General features: G+C 35.7%; 1 protein-coding gene across 3 annotated transcripts in view; it reads right to left on the minus strand.

Moving 5' to 3' along the window:
* The window catches only part of DNAJC15 (DnaJ heat shock protein family (Hsp40) member C15), a 76,585-nt gene that overhangs the window by 23,250 nt on the left and 31,988 nt on the right, over positions 1-21,347 (minus strand). For all 3 annotated transcript variants that reach the window (XR_005376284.1, XM_038569627.1, XM_038569628.1), the window contains exons 3-4: positions 19,672-19,745; positions 10,374-10,450 (exon numbers count right to left, since the gene is read on the minus strand). Coding sequence is in view for 2 of the 3 variants with exons in the window: in XM_038569627.1 (XP_038425555.1) it covers positions 10,374-10,450; positions 19,672-19,745 (151 nt within the window). In the remaining variant the exon portion in view is untranslated. The remainder of the gene's footprint in view (positions 1-10,373; positions 10,451-19,671; positions 19,746-21,347) is intronic.

Here is a 21,347-nt window from a genome sequence, read left to right on the forward strand (position 1 = left end):
GATCCCACCTCACACCAGTGAGAATGGGGAAAATTAACAAGGCAGGAAACCACAAATGTTGGAGAGGATGCAGAGAAAAGGGAACCCTCTTGCACTGTTGGTGGGAATGTGAACTGGTGCAGCCACTCTGAAAAACTGCGTGGAAGTTCCTCAAAGAGTTAAAAATAGACCTGCCCTACGACCCAGCAATTGCACCGTTGGGGATTTACCCAAAGACACAGATGCAATGAAACGCCAGGACACCTGCACCCCGATGTTTCTAGCAGCAATGTCCACAATAGCCAAACTGTGGAAGGAGCCTCGGTGTCCATCAAAAGATGAATGGATAAAGAAGATGTGGTTTATGTATACAATGGATTATTACTCAGCCATTAGAAACAACAAATACCCACCATTTGCTTCAACGTGGATGGAACTGGAGGGTATTCTGCTGAGTGAAATAAGTCAATCGGAGAAGGACAAACAGTGTATGTTCTCATTCATTTGGGGAATATAAATAATAGTGAAAGGGAATATAAGGGAAGGGAGAAGAAATGTGTGGGAAATATCAGAAAGGGAGACAGAACATGAGAGACTCCTAACTCTGGGAAACGAACTGGGAGTGGTGGAAGGGGAGAAGGGCGGGGGGGGGGGGTGAATGGATGATGGGCACTGAGGGGGGCACTTGACGGGATGAGCACTGAGTGTTATTCTGTATGTTGGTAAATTGAACACCAATAAAAAATAAATTTATTAAATTAATTAATTAATTAAAACACAATATATAGGGTAGGAGAGTCATAGTCTATAGACTATACTGAGTTTGAAAACCTATGCTTCAAGTTATTTGGGGGGAAGGTAGTTTATGTAGTATAACAGACAAGCATCTAGACTTCAGAGCCAGATTTCATTCCCATTGCTATTTAGGATGAAGTAAATTTGGCCAAATTATTTAACCTCTCTACACTTCAGTTTCCTCATTGTAAAAACAGGGCTAGGAACAACAAATTCCTCATAGAGTGACTGTAAGGGTGAAAGTATTAGAATAGTGTCTGACATGTAGCAAGTGCTCCAAAATAGTTAGCTTTTACTATTATTATGTTTCAACAGAGCATCTCAAAACTCTTCATAGCTCATAACTTATTTAGCTTGTGAGAAACCTATGGGAAAAACCTCGCTGTTAGAACCTTTGCAATAAACAAAAAATGAGAAAGTTAAATAAACCTAAAATGATTTCAGTAAAACTAGTTTATCCAGTATTGAAAATGTTTCTCACTAATACATTTTCCAGGCAAGGAAACAAAATTGACACTTAACAACAACTAAATTCTGATATTGCTAATTAATAGCTATACTATCTTATCTAAGTACTTAACTTTTCTGGGTCTCAAATGGGGATAACAGCATCTGACTTAAAGTACAGAGTCGTCATTGTAAAGCTTAAAGTAATTTAATTTGTATGAATGAATCACACTGTATTGGCTAAAAGCAGATACTTTTAGAGATATTCAGACATAGGTTCAACATCCTGATTCCACCATTCATTAGCTACAAAACTGTCTTGCTCACTTAAACTCTCTGACTAAAAATTTTCTCATAAGTAAAACAGACATACTAAACTACCTCCTAGGATCATTATTAGCATAACCTAGCATAGAGTCAGTGTTCAAGTGCTCAAAAATAACTAATCCTTAATTATTATTATTAAGATAAAGGATGATTATGAAAATATATTACATATTTCCTACTTTTAAAAATGAAGTATAATTAACCTAATTCAATGTTTCCTGAGTAACTCAAAAGCATTAACCTGAGTATAAATTAAGTGTAAAGAAATTCTTAAGGTCTGCAGAGATTTGCTCTCCCTTGTCTTAAGGAGTCCGAGAATACTTTCCATTTAAGTCCTCTGTTTTTAGCACTGCCTCCCTTGCTATTAGCTGTCAACCCTTGATTCTGCCATTGTTCCAGTCTAACTATTCCTTGACAGTTACTTATACTTCTAATCTTTTGAGGTCAAATAACAGATCAGGGATCCCTGGGTGGCGCAGCGGTTTAGCGCCTGCCTTTGGCCTAGGGCGTGATCCTGGAGACCCAGGATCGAATCCCACGTCGGGCTCCCGGTGCATGGAGCCTGCTTCTCCCTCTGCCTATGTCTCTGCCTCTCTCTCTCTGTGTGTGTGACTATCATAAATAAATAAAAAAAAAAAATTAAAAAAAAAAAAAAAAAAAAAAAAAATAACAGATCACCAGCATGTTAAAACACACTATCAATTGCTGAATATGCATATAAAATATTTTTCCATAAATAAAAAAAATGTCTTGAGTCAAAGACAAAATGAAAAGAGAAAAAATATCTTGAGACAAATGCAAATGAAAATCTAACACAAATTTATAGGATACAGCAAAAGCAGTTCTAAGACGAAAGTTTATTGTATAAATGTCTATATTAAAAAAGAAAGAGGGGATCCCTGGGTGGCGCAGCGGTTTGGCGCCTGCCTTTGGCCCAGGGCGCGATCCTGGAGACCCGGGATCGAATCCCACGTCAGGCTCCCGGTGCATGGAGCCTGCTTCTCCCTCTGCCTATGTCTCTGCCTCTCTCTCTCTCTGTGTGACTATCATAAATAAATAAAAATTAAAAAAAAATAAAAATAAAAAAATAAATAAAAAAGAAAGAGCTCAAATAAACAACCTCATTTATACCTCATAGAATTTAAAAAAAATAAATAAATAAAAGGAAAAACTAAGAACAAAGTTAGTTGAAGGAAAGAAATAACAAAGAAATAACAAAGATCCAGAGTAAAAATAAATGAAACAGAGACTAAGAATTGTTTTTTTTTTTTTTTTTTTAAGGTAAGCAAAATACACAAACCATTCGCTAGACCCACCATAAAAATAGGAGAGAAGACTCAAATAAAATCAGAAATGAGGGGCACCTGGGGTGGGGCTGGGAGGGCTCAGTGGTTGAGCAGCTGTCTTGGGCTCAGGTGGTGACCCTGGGGTCCTGGGATGGAGTCCCACATCAGGCTCCCCACAGGGAGCCTGCTTCTCCCTCTGCCTATGTCTCTGCCTCTCTCTCTCTGTGTCTCTCATGAATAATTAAATAAAATAAAATAAATCAGAAATGAAAGAAAAGACATTACAACTGATGCGACAGAAAGACAAAGGATCCTAAGAGACTACTACCAACAATTACACACCAACAAAATGGACAATGTAGAAGGATCCTAAGAAACTACTATCAACAATTATACACCAACAAAATGGACAATGTAAAAGAAATAAATTTGAGAAACATACAACCTACCAAGATTGAATGAGGAAGAAATAGAAAATCTGAACAGACCAATTATTAACAATGAGACTGAATCACTAAACAAAAACCTCCCAACAAAGAAAAGCCCAGGACAGAGAGCTTTACTGAAACCTACCCAACATTTAAAGAATACCAGTTCCCCTCAAACTTTTCCAAAAAATAGAAACACTCATTTTATGAAGCCAGCATTATCCTGAAGAACACTATAAGAAAAGAAAATTACAGGCCAACATCCCTGATGAACATAGATGCGAAACTCCCCAGCAAAATATTAGCAAACCAAATTCAACAAAACATTAAAAGAATCATATATTATGAACAATTATATATTATGAACAAGTAGGATTTATTCTAGGGATAAAAAAAGTGGTACAACACTCACAAATCAATGTGAAACATCATAAATGTGAAACAAAATAAAGGATAAAAATCATATGATATTCCAAAGAAATAGAACAGACCAATTGACAAAATTCAATACTTACTCATGACAAAACTCTCAACACAGTATAGAGGGAACATACCTCAACATGATAAAGGCCATATGACAAATGCATAGCAAATATCATACTCAGTGGTGAAAAGCTCCAAATTTTTCTTCTTAGATCAGATATAAAGCAAGGTTTTCCACTCTCACCACTTTTATCCAACATAGTACCGGAAGTCATGGCCAGAGCAATTAGGTAAGGAAAGGAAATGAAGGGCATCAAAATGAAAAATGAAGAAGTAAAACTGCAGATGACATATTACATAAAGAAAACCCTGAAACTTAGAACTAATTAACAAATTAAGTAAAGTTTGAGGATACAAAATCAATATACAAAAATCTGTTACCCTTCTATACACTAATAACAAACTATCAGAAAGAGAAAGTAAGAAAACAATACCATTTACAATTGCAGCAAAAAGAATAAAATATCTAGGAATAAATTTAATCAAGGATGGTTAAAGACCTGTATACTGAAAACTATAAAGCATTGATGAAAGAAATTAAAAACACCAATACACAGAAAGATATCCTATGGTCATGAATTGGGAGAATTAATTCTGTTAAAATGTCCATACTACTCAAAGCAATCTACAGATCCAATGAAACCCCTATTAAAATTCCAAAGCATTTTTCACAAAAATGGAACAATCTTAAAATTTGTATGGAACCACAAAGACTCCAAATAGCCAAACCAATCTTGGGAAAGAACAAAGCTGGAAGCATCACGCTTCCTAAATTCAAACTATATTACAAAGCTATAATAAGCAAAATAGTATGGTATTATGTTAAAAACAGACACATAGATCAATGGAACAGAGAACCCAGAAACAAACCCATTCATATATGGTCAATTAATTTACGACAAAGGTGCCAAAAATATAAAACGAGTAAAAGATAGTCTCTTCAATAAATGGTATTGGGAATCCTGGACAGCCACATGCAAAGGAATGAAACTGGACCCTTATCTTACATCATAGGCAAAAAATCAACTCAAAATGGATTAAACCCTTGAACTAATTAATAAAGACCTGAAACCATAACACTCCTAAAGAAAATACAGGGGGCAAGCTCCTTGACATCAGGGTTTGCAGTAATTTTTTAAATATGAAATCAAAGCAAAGGCAACAAAACAAAATTAAACAAGTGGGATTATACCAAACTTTAAAAAGTTTCTACACAGCAAGAAAAACCATCAATAAAATGAAAAAAGCAACCTATGGAATAGGGAGAAAATATTTGCAAATTATATATTGGATAAGATATATTTCAAACTCCTACCGGGGATCCCTGGGTGGCGCAGCGGGTTAGCACCTGCCTTTGGCCCAGGGCGCGATCCTGGAGACCCGGGATCGAATCCCACATCGGGCTCTCGGTGCATGGAGCCTGCTTCTCCCTCTGCCTGTGTCTCTGCCTCTCTCTCTCTCTCTCTCTGTGACTATCATAAAAAAAAAAAAAAAAACTCCTACCAATTCAACAGTATAACACAGCTAGATACATAGACAGACAGACAGACAGATAGGATTTTAAAAAGAGTGGTGGATCTGACTAGATCTGTTCCCAAAAACATAAAATGGTAAACAGGTAAATGAGGTGATCTGCATCACTAATCATCAGGGAAATGCAAATCAAAACAATGAGATATCACATCACAGCCTGCAGAATGACTGTCATTAAAAAGACAAAAAATAAACAAGTGTTAGAAAGATGCAGAGTTAACTTTTGTACACTATTTGTTGAAATGTAAACTGGTACAGCTACTATGGAACAGTATAGAGGTTCTGAAAAAATTAAAAATAGAACTACCATATTATCTGGCAATTCCACTTCTGGGTATATATCTGAAGGAAATAAAATCAATGTTTCAAAGAGGTATCTGCACTTGCATGTTCACTGCAGGATTATTTACAATAGCCAGACACAGAAACAACCTGTGTCCATCAACGGATGAATGGATCAAAGAATGTGACACACACACCTCCCAGAATATTTTTCAGTCATAAAAAAGAAGAAAGTCTTGCTATTTGTTGACAGCATGAATGGACCCTGACAGCATTATACTAAGTGAAATAAGTTGGAGAGAAAGACAAATACTGTATGGTCTCATTTATATGTGGAATCTGAAAAAGCCAAACTCACAGAAACAGAGAACAGTTTGGTGGTTGCCAAAGACAAGAATAGGAGGGTGAGGGAAATAGGTGAAGGCAGTCAAAAGGTCCAACTTACAGTTATAAGATTAGTAAGTCCTGGGGATGGAATGTACAGCATAGTGACTACATTTAACAATGTTGTATTTTATATTTGAAAGTTGCTAAAAAAAAAAAAAAGGTAGACCTTAAAAGTTCTCATCACAAGAAAAAATAAGTCTGTAACTATGTGAGATGAAGGATTTTTTTTTTAAGATTTTATTTTTTTATTCATGAGAGACACAGAGAGAGAGAGAGAGAGAGAGAGAGAGAGAGAGAGAGAGAGAGGCAGAGACACAGGCAGAGGGAGAAGCAGGCAGAGAGAGCAGCAGGCTCCATGCAGGGAGCCTGACGTGGGACTCGATCCTGGGTCTCCAGGAACATGCCCTGGGCTGAAGGCAGGCGTTAAATTGCTGAGCCACCTGGGCTGCCCGAGGTGAAGGATGTTAACCAAAGTTATTGTGATAAACATTTTGCAATATATATATTATATATATATATATCAAATCAATGTGTTATACATCTTAAACTAATATACAATGTTACATGTCAATTATATCTCAATAAAACTAAAGGAAAAATTTTTAAATAAAAAAATGTAAATAATAAAGAAGTCTTTTAGTGTAAGGATTATTAGGATATTTCCTTTTCACTGTTGATGAAAGTCCGTTGCAGGACCATTTCAAACTTACTCTTTGGTTTGCAGATACATCTCAAATAGATAATCAAGACCTTGTCTGATTCTAAAGACTACTAAGTTTTGAAAAATAAGTCATTAAACATTGCACCAGGGCTATGACCACTTTATTGTTTAACTGCCTATTAAAAACTGAAAAACACATTATTTTTTTTTTTAATTCCAATGTTTAGTTTCCAGTAGCCAATCTACATTTATCATTCTCTTTCGTGGTGCTTTATAGTACTGCTTTCCTTTACTGGTTATGTTTTCTAGTTGTCTTATAGATATTTGACATGTCTCCTCAGATAGATACCAAACTAAAGAGCAGAAGCTATGATTTGCATCTTAAAATAGTATCTAGTATTGAATACGCTATAGGTGCTTAATGCATTTTATACAGACCTCCAAAAAGAAAATGGCTATAAAAAAGGTAAATTCCTTCAAAGAATAATGGCTCTCTATTAGTAAATACTGACACTATAAGGGATTATTGTATTGCAGGAAATGTTAAAGTAGACAAAGAGGAGCTTTAAAAACATTTCATAAAGCAAATCAAATGTGGACCACTATATAATGAAGATGATAAATTCAGTAAAATCTAATTTTTCATTCTATGGGTTCTGAGGGGGAGTTTACATGGTAAGTTATATCTTATTCTGGATATTAAACTTTAATTTAGCACGTAGGACAAAATCTGAAGTATTAACCTTGATAATTAAACCTGCTAAATTATCCTTGATAATCACTCACAATGCCTATAAAAAACAGTACACACGGTTTTGCACACAGAAGTCCATAAAGCATTATGTACAGTGCGGTCTGCCAACTGCCAAACTGGATAGACTGAAGGAAGTAAGAGATGCAAGGAGAGTTTTATGTACAAAGATGGCCATTCAAAATATTCTGCCTTTAAGATAATAATTATGACTCCTGGTGGTGAGCTTTGGGGTTGAAAGAAGTATTCTTGTGTGCCTGCAGAGTTCCCCTTTCCTTACTGCTCTATTAAGTCTCTAGAAACTTAATACATTTTAATGCATTTATTTGTTGTTCTAAAGATTAAACAAGATGGGAGAATCCTAGTTCTTAAACATAGTATAAAAATTGAATAAAGCGTGATGTATCTCTAGTACAGACAATTTTACCATGAAATTGAAAGTATAATTTTAAATATCACATTGCCTGGATCAAGGAATATAAACCATGTTCCCTGGAATGGATCCAACTGGAGAAGGGGGTACACAGAACTGAGTATTCTCTAATCCTGTGGTAAATGGAACAGTTTTGGTTTCATTGTTTTTACTACTGGTCTTTTACTACTAAGCTAAATAACATTTAGCTTAACAAAGTTCCACAGAAGTTTCCAGAAAGTATAAAAATCACAATGTGTATCATTTCGGAAAGTAGCAGGTATAATAATAATTTTCCTGAGCAGCTCAGTAAATTATTTTAGGCTTCATGAAATATGTAAGAATGGCACATAGAATATTAAAATATTCTTAATAGGTTATCAAGAGTCAGCTCCATTTTGTCTTTACCTACTTGTTATATAATCTAAATAGTTTAGATTCATTGAATACAGAGAATGGAGCCACAGCAATATATTCACATCTTAAAGAATCTTTTCAAAATCAACACTACTTGACTGAAAGAAAGGGCTAAAAGAAAGCAAATAAGGTTTACCTTTCTATTTAATGTGTTAAGGGCAAATATTTAGCTTCTGCATTTGTGATACAGATGGGAAAAAAGAGGAGCCAAGATTTATTTAGTGCTTGTTATTTGATAGGCACTTTTATATAAAATATCATCCTATTATTTTATATTATTTCAACAAGGCTAAATATTATTAATTCTATTCAAAACTTAAGAAACTGAAGGGTAGAAGAGCTAAAAATAACTTGACCTGGGTCATACAATGCAGTGCTTCAGTGACAGAACCAGAATAAGGATCCATTTTCCTCAGCTGGTATTTGTTGAGTAGTTACTAAGTGCCATGTTTATATATTAAGAATTATCTATGTATTAGTCTTCACAACAACCCTAGACAATAGAAACTAACATTATCTCTATTTTATAAATGACGACATTGAAGTCACACAGCTAGTAAATGGTAAAACTGGTATTCATGCTCAGACTCACCTGTTATTAGAGTATATATGCTTTTTTTAAAAAGATTTTATTTATCTATTCATGAAACACACAGAAAGATAGGCAAAGACACAGACAGTGGGTGAAGGAAGCTCCCTGTGGGAAGCCTGGTGCGGAACTCAATCCCAGAACCCTGGGATCACGACCTGAGCTGAAGGCAGATGCTCAACCACTGAGCCACCCAAGTGCCCCTAGAGTATATACTCTTAACACAGCAAATTATCCTTGTGAAATTTTATACAGCTTCTAGTTCAAAAGGATAAACCTGTATAATCATAAATCTCAAGTCCTATTTATCTGTCTTAACAACAGGAGTGCCTTGGATGATGTTAACTGATATTCTCAAAAACCTTTATATTCAATTTTGTATTAAGTTTCATATTCACATTCCAAGACTATGAATAGGATGGTAAGGGGACCCAATAAAAGTTCAAGTAAAAAAAACATGGCCATCCTGAATAATATTAAAATAAAGAATAATCAGTAATACCATCAACTTCCTAATTTGGTTCCCCTACCTAAAACTTTTTCTCAGTGAGATATTTCATCTCTTATTTAATAAAGCATCAAGCTGAACTGAGCTCTTTCCCTTGCTCTCCACCCCTTTGTTTTTCTTGCTAAGTCAAAAGAAATAATGAAATGTTTTTGGCCTTAAAAATCTGCTAATCTACAAGAGATTTAAAAGGCTGTATCAGGGTGCCTGGGTGGCTCAGTGGGTTAAGCGTTTGCCTTCAGCTCAGGTCAGGATCCCAGGGTCCTGGGATCTAGCCCTGCATTGGGCTCCCTGCTCAGTGAGGAACCTGCTTCTCCCGCTCCCTCTGACCCTCACCACTGCTTGTGTGGGTGCGCACGTTCTATCTCCTGCTCTCTCTCAAATAAATAAAGTCTTTAAAAAAATAAAAGGCTGTAACAACATAGGGCTTTATGATCTATTTTGCTTGTATTGATTAAATCAACAGATTTGTTGTAGATGACATACTGTAACCAACCCCCACAAAAATTTGAGTGAGTTCTAAGGGAACATAAGGTAAACAAATGAATATAGTGACTAGCAAATCTATAGCAGGGGACATCACTTAACATTGAAAGTTAAAATATCACAGAGCAATCACACAACATTAACTTCCTCCTACACTGACCAAAGTCACACAATATAAATAGATACTACGATGAAACAATTATAATAAAATATGATGGATGTCAAATTGTGGAAGTAGAATTGTCAAACAGATCCCATATTATAACAGGAAAATGACAGATATCAAATTATAAAACTAAATCCAGAAAGAATTCAGTGTCACAATAAGGGATATTTTGATAACTGCTGTGAAACAAGTATTCAAATATAAGAGCTCAGATTTCCTTATTAAGGAATAAAGATGCATCATAACTACGTCTGATATTTTTAGGGGAAGTAGGATATTCTCTTAGATTTGAGATTTTAAAATGTAGAAATTTTGTATTTTCTCCTCTGCCTCCTATTCAAAATTTAAAATACAAGGATAACTTTACTGTAATATTTTCTCTTTTTTTTCAAAACAAGCTTGGCTACAGAACAAAATAATACATATGCAGCACACCTACCTTATACCCAAAATAAGACTAGCTTCTCGCCTACTCATTTTCTGTTCAAATCCTCCTTTATAGTAGGATGAAAGGCTCTGTACAGGAAAGAAAGAGCATGAAATAATTAGTTCCATGTATGAGGTGGCATGACTTCAATCCCATCATAACTGCAGTAAGAGGAATGTATTTTACTAGAATCAACTCGAAACGGTGTGGGGGGGGAGCACTAAACAATGATTCTTTATAAGAAACTATGACCAAGGTGAATTTAAAAAACATTAACAATTTTTTCCACCTTCAAATACATTAATTTTTCTACATTAAGATATAACAGAATAAAAGAAATCAGTAGAAGCCAAAGACTTGAACTTTTCCTAAGCTCTGCAGTAATTTTCTCATTGGATAACTTGATAAGTCATGAATGTTGGTATGACACACATCTTTTTTACCTACTGGATTGCCTGATAGAGAAGGAAGAGAAGGAACTGACAAAGTGGGGAGGATATCAAGTTAGCAGACAGGCAGGCCAAAAAGACCAGAAAACGACTGCAAGATCACTGAAAGGTGGCTAGAAAGGCATGAGCAAGGAAGAAAGTAGTATCAGAAGTATCAGAGAGGCAACTGGGCCAGATTGGGGTGGGTGGGTAATGGGGGAGACGGCTGTAAGCAACTGAAATAATTTAGGATTCTATTCTCAGCAGCAGTAGAAGCCAGAGCACTGAGGTAATGTCATCTGACTTTATTTTGAAAGGATTACCCTAAATGCCAAGTGGAGAATAGAAAGGTGCAAGAGGGAAGCGGGAGACTAGTTAAGAGGACAAAGCAATAATCTAGGCAAGAGATGACGGTGGTATGGGCCAATGTGGTAATGGCAGAGCTAATTTAAAAGTGATCAGATTCTAGATATATTCTGAAAGCAAAACTAACATTTTCTTGGTAGATAAAATAAGGGGTATGAAAAGAGAGGGATTAAAGTTGACATAGTAAACACCACTATACACTGTTCAGCTTCCCTTTTAGATCCTGAGGCTGTTACTGATAGATAGTACTCAAGCTGTCATATTCTTTAGGAATTGCCTTGGCTGGAGAAATTCAAATTCAGGTCCCTTTCCCAGAGCAGTTTCTGTTTGATATAGGAATATAAACATTGTAGTACTCTAGAGCTCAGTCCTTGGACCTCATATCTATAACTCACTTATCAGGTTAAGTATCATTTAGCCTTATGGCTCCTTGCCCCAACCTGGGACAACCACAATGAGCCATCTGAGTCTTAGAGCTTGGCATGAGGTTGGCTGAGGCCTTTGTTACGACTGTACTGCAAACTAAATCATCTCTGTCCTTCTTCCTTCTCTTCCCTTCTGGAGCTGTTGACCCTAAGAGCACTCCCTAATGAACTACTGTTGCAAGATTTCTATTCCTTTACTTCCCACGGTTCTTGGTCATGCTGCTTCCAAGGAGAAAGAGGTAAACCAGACAGAGTGTGTGTGTGGGGGGGGCAGCAAGGCAAAGTTTATTGAGCAACAGTACAAAGCTCCGAGAGAGAGAGAGAGAGAGAGAGAGAGAGAGACAGACAGACAGACAGACACGGACACACCAGAGACGGTTGCTGTTCTGGCATTTAAATCTAGGGATTCTTGTGAGCTCTTTTGTAAAACTATCTTAAGCATCCTGAGTATGCATCCCCTGTGGATTGGCTGCTAAGGTGTGCCAATCAGGGCTTTGATCACACACCCGTCCACCTACTGAGTTATTGTTCATATACTGGTGATCTTTTGGGGCTGACAATTAGAGACTAACTGCCTCAACCAATGATAGTGACCAATGTTTTATGGTTGTTTTTGTCTCAGGATATTTTACAAAAGTCACCTATGCAGAAGCTGCTAGACAGGATACTACTATGGTCCTATTTAAGCTGCAAAAGAAGGATGCTAATGCAGTTTTGTCTTAGCTGTCCTCGTACCCTGTTTTCTTGTCAGGAACCTTGGCTCTGACTATTTAATTGTCTAACTCCTAACACCATCAGCTTGCTAATTTCTGCCTGTCTGCTTTGTCTCAGTTCTGGTGAACTTAAACTGCAAGTGACTTTACGATTTTTTGCCTAAACTGCCAAACTGCCATTTTAATGACTTAAGAGTGGAAGCAGTTATTTGTTGTGGGTAATAAATATTAGGAAATTGGTTTTGGATATAGTAAGTTTGAAATGTCTGTTAAATATCTAAATGGAGAAGTCTGACTTGGAGGTAACATTTGGGACTCATGAGTATACATACAGTCTGTAAAGCCATGAGACTGAATGAGATTACCTAAGGAGTGAGAGTAGAGAAGTCCAAAGACTGAGCCCTAGAGACTGCAAGTTTGAAGGGGTCCAGAAATGGAGAGGAATCAGGAGGCAGACTGAGGAGGCCCAGCAGTGAGGCAAAAGGAAAAGCAGACACCAAAAGTAAGGAAGGGAAAAACAGTTTCAAACACTTCTGATAGGTTAAGTCAGATGTGAGCTGAGAACTGACTGCTGAATTTATCAGAGGTCAAAGTCTTTGACAAGAGCTGCAGGGAGTAGCTGTGAGAGTCTGATTAGAGTGGATTTAAGAGAGTACAGGAGGGAAGGAACAGGAGACAGCAAGTACAGACAATGCTTTAGAAATTCTTAACAGAGGGATCCCTGGGTGGTGCAGCGGTTTGGCGCCTGCCTTTGGCCCAGGGCGCGATCCTGGAGACCCGGGATCGAATCCCACGTCGGGCTCCCGGTGCATGGAGCCTGCTTCTCCCTCTGCTTGTGTCTCTGCCTCTCTCTCTCTCTCTCTCTGTGTGACTATCATAAATAAATAAAAATTAAAAATATATATATAAAAAAATAGAAATTCTTAACAGAGAAACAGGATGCATGAATTCAACTTTTAGAAGGAAAAAAAATACATCAATGATTACACTGCATACATGATTTTAAAACATGAACCCCTATTTTTGTATGGAAAAATAAGCGTATGTAAACATAAAACAAAATCAGAAAATATATATATACTAAAATATTATTTTTCGTTGGTAGCATTATGAATATTTTTTTCTTCTTTATGTTTATTTTTACTTTCTAAATTTTCAACAACAGAGGCTACCTGTACAATTTTTTAAAAAGGAGAACTAAATAAAAGACAAAGGAAATCATTAGAATTTAAAAAATGAGCCAGATCTGGTCATTTATATAAGCTGTTGTCTTTGAACAACTTGTTATAAATTTCCACTTCGTAATAAATCCCTGGCAATTAATTCATTTAACAAACATTTCAGCACCCACTACATGCCAGGAACATTTCAGTGAGACAGGTCAAGTTTTGTCCTTCATCGCATAGATGCTAATCTATCAATGTACCAGTGTTGTGAGGAATAGGATATACTATTTCAAGTTTCGAGTAATTTACAATCTAGAAAGAAAACTAACAACAATGCCCTTCTCCAACTTGTGAGAGGAGGAAAAGAATCAAATTATTTAAGTACACAAAGTAACCTGGACATGTGTGGGTGCACACACACATACACACAGAATATATAAAGGACTAGGGGATTTAATAGAGGAATAACTGCTGGTTTTAAGCTTTCTCTCAGCAGATCAAAATTTTTACTAGATGCATACTTACTTCCTGACATTTCTATCAGTATTTATTTACCTTAGGGAGCTCCAAAATTTCAGAATAAACAGATAAATTGATGTTTCATGAAGTGTCACTCCCACTAGTCACAAAGCTCATTAACCCTAAGGGCAGGTATTATATCTGAGCAATTATTTACTTTTAGTTTTGCCCAGGTGGAAAAGGAGACCCAGAACTTAAAATTTCACATCTGGATGAGGCTCACATCCTAAAACACTGGCCTGCTTATGAGTAAGTTAATCTGTGCATAACTGGAAGGAACAACATAGAAAAACTCCATCAGGGATCCCTGGGTGGCGCAGCGGTTTGGCGCCTGCCTTTGGCCCAGGGCGCGATCCTGGAGACCCGGGATCGAATCCCACGTCGGGCTCCCGGTGCATGGAGCCTGCTTCTACCTCTGCCTATGTCTCTGCCTCTGTGTGTGTGTGTGTGACTATCATAAATAAATAAATAAAAATTTTTTTAAAAGTTTAAAAAAAAAAAAAAAAAAGAAAAACTCCATCAAATAGAGTGGATGGCTATACTTTTCTAAAAGACTTTCCAAGAACAGAAACAGTATGATTCCACTACTTTTATGCTGCTGTCTATTTGAAATATACCCTGAACCTTACAAATTACTATTTTGTATCACTCTTTCATAAAGTATATATATAAACAACATACCTCAATATAATTTTCCTTCTAAAATTAGCATTAAATGCTATAGTGCCATATATTATCAAATATGAAATGAATCAAGTTAAACAAAATCTTCATTAAATAATTTACTCAGCCAAGAGCCTGAAATACAAAACCCCCCAGACAACCAAAGAACTATATCATTCCATAATCTTGAGAAGAAATACATTTATCATAAATTCCTATTATTTACAATAATCTATTTAGAGAACCACAGAGAGGATTTTAATTTATGTTGGTTACTTGAATATCACTTAACTGTAAGACAAAAGAAGTGCAATTTTTAAAAATTGTAATAAAATAAAAGGATACTTTCACAAATAGAAAAATAAAAGCCGGGGATCCCTGGGTGGCGCAGCGGTTTAGCGCCTGCCTTTGGCCCAGGGCGCGATCCTGGAGACCCGGGATCGAATCCCACGTCAGGCTCCTGGTGCATGGAGCCTGCTTCTCTCTCTGCCTGTGTCTCTGCCCCTCTCTCTCTCTCTCTCTCTGTGTGACTATCATAAATAAATTAAAAAAAAAAAAAAGAAAAAGAAAAGCCTCAGAAGAAGATGAATGACTTGAGTTTTTCCCCCAGGAAAAAAATTAGGGATAGTCAACATTAGCTGAGTTAATTAGCTGAGTTTTTAATATACTAAAAATCAAGCAAAAAACTAAAAAAGTTTAAAACAGAATATTGCATTAAAAAGGTCTTTTGCGGGGATCCCTGGGTGGCGCAGCGGTTTGGCGCCTGCCTTTGGCCCAGGGCACGATCCTGGAGACCCGGGATCGAATCCCACATCGGGCTCCCGGTGCATGGAGCCTGCTTCTCCCTCTGCCTGTGTCTCTGCCTCTCTCTCTCTCTCTCTCTCTCTGTGACTATCATAAATAAAATTAAAAAAATAAAAAAAATAAAAAATAAAATAAAAAGGTCTTTTGCTTCCTAAAGTATCTCTGAAATGAGAAGAGAGATATTTTTAAAAGGAAAAGTCCATTATAGGCCTAGAAAAACAAGAAATGAGAAAAGTAGTAAGTCAGAAACTTTAAATACTAGAAGGTTGAAAACATGTAAGACTGCACATACAGAAAAATCACTGTAGCCTCAAACACCAGAAGAAAAAAGAAAAGCCTTCTCAGGAAATTAAGAGGACTGCCACCTGTCATTTTGCCCTCAGGCTAAGAAAGACAATTGCATGCCTGGGATATATTTCATTGCAGGTGGTAGGTCTGAGAGAAGCAAAGGGGAGTAAATAGCAGCTCACATTTCAGAACCCAGAAGGCCAGGGAGGGACAGAGTGTGCCAAGAAATAAAATACACATAGTACTCAATCTCTCCTCAACCTCTCTCTAGAGGTCCCAAGCCTGCCTCTGGGTGCTCCTTGCTTTGGAAGACATGTCTGATGACATAACCTATCATTGTATTCATAGCCCACTATGAACCGTCCCATTCAACTAAATTACTGAAGTAAGTCTACCAAACTGTTTAGGAAGGCCACTTATATTAATCAACTTAGTTCTCACAAACATAAACCAATAACCAAGGCTTATCAGATATTTGAACAAATCCAGTATCATGGGGGAAAAGTGGAACAAAGATGAACAAATAACACCTAGCTTTTGGAAGAGGGAGATAAATCAGGAAGCAGAAAAAGATTTGACAAAATTTGAATTAGTATCTTATATCCACAAAGAGTAAATTGCTATGAAAAAGAAACAAGAAAATTTTCAGGTATTAAAATATTACTGATGTAAAAAATTTAGCAGATGGACTAAATAACAGAATAGCCATTATTAAAAAATAATCAGGTAATATGGAAAATAAGCTTTGGAAATACTGTGGAATGTAAAGCAAAAAGATAAGAGAGAAAATGTTCAGAGACATGAAGGATAGACTTAGAGGTCCAATGTGTCTCTAATAAAAATTCCAGAAACAGAGAAGAGAGACAATGGAAGGAAAAATAAAGTATGAGAGAATCTTCTAAAACAAAAATAGACAATTTTCACTTAAGTCACACTAAGAATACCTGTGAGATTTTAGAATATCAGTAATAAAGAGAAAACCCCAAAAACTTCTAGTTAAAAACAAAAATCACCAAAAAACTAAAAGCCTAAAGTACAAACAACAAAGACAAAAATCCAAACAGGCTGCTTGTTTACAAAGGAGTAAGAATAAGAACATCAGAAATTCTGGCTGAGAGTGTACCAGAAAATGCGGCTAAGAATATGCAGGAAAGAATTTATGTGGGCACTGAGGTTCATTCAGTCTGAGCAGAGATTTTTTTTTAAGTAATCTCTACCCTCAAGGTGGGGCTCAAATTCACGACCCCAAGAGCAAGAGAAGCAGCAGGCTCCACTGACTGAGACAGCCAGGAGCCTCCTGAGCAGAGATTTCTGTACTCCTCTCCTACTGGCTCCACCAGATTTCAACCAGCAGCTAACTGATGATTAACAGTGAGAGCAAAAGAAGCAAACTGTTAGCAGAGAAGAACTTAAAACATTTACCATCCATGCATTCCATATGAAAAAATTACTCCAGGCAGTATTCCAGAAAAATGGGGGGAGGGGGAGTATGAAAAAACAAAGATGGGTTTTAAGAAAAAGATGATGTTAAAGCACAGAGAAAGCAAACCTCAAGAAAAAAATCTAAAAAAGAATCCATAGGAATCTGAACCTTGCAGGCTTTGAGTCACAGAGATTTAGTGGCACATGATTATAAATCCCATTTTTTAGCAACTCTATTTGGTTTAATGATGAATCATATTTATAAGATTAAAACTCTGTAAATGCAGTGTTTTATGAAGTTTGACACTTGGAAATCATTAGTGCCAAGAGAAAGTATGCATATATTTAATTTGTCAGTTTCCCTAGATTTTTTAATACTTAAAAATTGTTTAAGACATTCTTATCTTCACAGAGGTATAATTAGGATGATGACGATGATGATAAAGATGTTCTAAGAAATATTTTCACTGCAAATTGCAGGAGTAGTACTTTGTAGGGGAAAAAAGGGCCAGATTTATCAAAAATTGCTCCTTACCTCAGACCCACAGAGGAGAAGGAAAGAGGGATACATCATTTCTCTCTCCTTAAGAAATGCAGGTGCCAAGTTCCGTACACCCGTGACAACCTCTTAAATGCGTCTACCTTATCCGTGAGGCTCCATAGAGCGGTGAAAATTTTCTCATTTTCTTGTTCTCTCTTCCTTTACAATGTTAAATAATGTAGTTCTATAAAACTTGTGAGTCTTTTGTTTACAATATAAATATATCTACTGAAGATCACCTTAACAGAAGAGAAATAATTTCTGAAATTTTCTCCATTCATTATTTATAAACATATGGAAAGACATAAATAACAATCCATTAAAGAACTATGCCACTGTTTCCATTCCTTTATTTCAAGCCAACATTATGTATTACTTGCACTATCTCAATACCCTCTTAACGGGATTGACAGCTTTCACTCTGGCTCATTCTTGTCTACACTCCAGGCAGCAGGCAGAGTGATAATCTAAAATGCAAATCACACTGCCCCAGGGCTCACAACGTTCCAAAAGCTTTCCGTTATACTCAAAGTGAAATTTGCAGTTTTTATCATAGTTTGTTGGGCCTTAGATGATCTAGGCCATTATTCTCTTTGCATATTCCTCTGGAGTTATTCTCACTGCAAAGATCATTTCCACCTCAGGACCTTTGCAGTGTTCTCACTGCCTAGAAAGCTCTTTCTTCAGAGATTTACCTGGTCTGCTCCCTCACCTTCTCAGAGAGGCCTTCCCTAACCCATCTAATATGGATTCCTCTCTGCTGTTATTCTTGAACCTCTTACCTTGATTTAGTTTTCTTAAAAACAGTCAACATTTCTACATATTAGGTATTTTACTTAGTCACTTGTTAATTGTCTGTGTCCACTAAAATGTACACTCTTAAGGCCAATGTCTTTGTATGGTCCATGTCTATAGCCCACTCCCCAAAATACTGTCTGTCACGTAGTAGGAACTTAATGAATATTTACTAAATGAATAATAAATACCTAGTATAAATAAATAAATAAATAAATAAATAAATAAATAAATAAATACCTAGTAATACTGCAGAAAATAAAATATAAGTAGGTAAACAGAGGGAAAAAAGAAACATGTTCCCTCTAATCATAGACATACATATATATATATATATATCTGCAAAATCACTTGCAGTTCTTTTGAAACTGAGTTTAATTGTCAGTATGTCATCCTTTGAAAGTATGGTCATTGTTCATAGCTAACTAAGCTTCACAAGCCTGTAATGCCTTTGCTAAAACAAGCCATTCATTCTCAAATTGCTGCAAGACAAGTTGATCTATCCCATATCTGCTTCTATTTCCCAGAAGCCAATGTTTATGCTGCAATGCTTCAGTGAGTTTTCTTTGCATTGTGTCTAGTGGTACAAACCAGTTCACTACACTGCAGCTTTTTAGATATCTACTATCATTCATTCTTCACTTATATTCAGCTCAGCATAGCAGCTACAATGCCTATAGATTAATGTGTAAGCCCTATAGAATTTCAGGATTGGAATCTCATAATTTTATATTTGAGATGACCACACGGTGGTACAAGGGGGTCAGTTTCAAATTTTAGGATGAAATAAACTCTTGGGTAAGCTCCATCAGGGCAGGGACAATGCCTGTTTTGTTCTTCAACTATACCCAGCTTTTACCACAGGGATTAGTATAGAAAATCACTACAAGAATAAATTAATATTAATTAAACAAGGAAGAGAAATTACCTCAAGGTCGGTGTACTTACTACTAAAAAGAATATAGTAATTAGATGTCAAAAGCAGGAATAAGGTTAGAAATAAAAATAAAGTGACCAAGACTAAAACAAATCAATAAATTGGACCAACTGTCCTAGGATATAATAAAGAAAGTAAACTACAAGTGCTGGAAAATCCAAGACATTTTCTAAATTACTATCAAGAATGGCATATGAACAAAAATTAAAAAGAGCCTTCTAACTAAGGCCATCTTTAACTCACAGGAGTAGAAATCTTCTTTGTCGTTTCTGTGATTACTTGTTCTAGAGGTTTCCAGAACTGAAATGCATAGCGACCTAAATAATAACAGGAATAAAAGCAAATATATTTTCTATAATCAAATACAATACCCACAAGGTACAAACCACAATATTTATTGATAGCTTCTTCTATCTATGTTATTTCAACAACTATATCAAAATTTGTCAGGAAGTCCTATTTTTTCAAATTTCTAATTTATTAAATAGAAGAAGCATTTCATTTTAACATCAGTAAAATAGTTACTAAATTTATCAAGTTCTAATTCATTATTATAAAATTAGAAAATGTCAATGTTTATATATCTTACTTTCATAGAATATGCTAGGCAACAAAAAAATAATACCCTAGCACTCTTTCTACCACAAACTATAGATAAAGTCCTTTTGTGTAAGTATATTCACACACCTGGTTATTTGCACTGGTTTTCACAGTGATAATCACTTTGAAATATATAGAAAACAAATACTACTTATGATCTGTAAAACATGGGATAATAGTAATGGCATGACCTCTAAAGTAAGAAAGCAATTATGTAAGAAATATTCACCAAAGTTGTTTACTGTTAATTTCTTACTGAGGATGACTATTCTCCTAAAAACATTTTATTTTATTTTAGTGCTTTCTTAGGTATCCTAATAAACTCCTCTGAATCTTCAATAGCAAAAACAGGTTCCAAATTGTTTTGAGGGTATGGAACAAGAATGAAATATTACCTGGCTAATTTACCTTTTGTACACTAATCAGCATATGTATCTACTAAAAGGAGATACTAGTAGTATCTAGTACTAGTAGTCTTGCTAGAAAGCCCATTATGACACTCTGGACTTTATTCAATTTCCAGCCATAACCTTCTTTACAAATCAAGATTTCCACTGGGAAAGTTCAATTACCTACATCTTTTAGAAAAAGTTATCTGTCTAAACATATTGTTATTCCTGTGCAAAAAAAAACATATGAAAGAGAAAAATAGGATGCTAGAAATGGGAAGTAGTCAATCCAAGTAAAGGATAAAAAATTCTTAAGATCAAGGAGAGCATTAAGTAAAGTAAAATTAAATAAATAAGTGAAAGCCTAACTCATCCAAATCTCTTATCCTAGAGTTGTCAACTTCTATGTGATTCTATCATAGTATAAAGTATAACTTTTAAGTTATCTCAAAATAATTAAAAGCACATACAATTAGGCAGTCTCGATGAAAACAGCAGGCAAAGCCTTTAATAAGTGACATCTGGAGGTTTACTATAACCATAGACCAAAAGACTTAGTTTCAACAAGTTTAAGTGTACTTTTTCCTAAATTCTATTATTCAGTTATATTTGGCTCTGAAAGAGATCTGCCTGCTATTTAATATTCTAGTTAGTAATAAGAACTTGGCAACAGTATGGTATGTACACAATACACATGCCAATTCTTCTCATTTTAGAAAGAAGACTCTGGCAAAAGTACAGCATTTTTCTTTAATTTCAAATAAAAATCTTACATTTGAATTTTAAAATACCTATGCCAATAATAGCTAATACTCTAATAGTTAATACTAAAATTGTTTCATGTTTATGGGCAAATTTGTCAGAATTCCTTTTTGGACATGATAGTCTCCTCATGAAACCTCAATATAGTTACAATGAGACACAAGTTCC

The sequence above is a fragment of the Canis lupus genome, chromosome 22, assembly GCF_011100685.1.
Source record: "Canis lupus familiaris isolate Mischka breed German Shepherd chromosome 22, alternate assembly UU_Cfam_GSD_1.0, whole genome shotgun sequence".
NCBI lineage: Eukaryota > Metazoa > Chordata > Mammalia > Carnivora > Canidae > Canis > Canis lupus.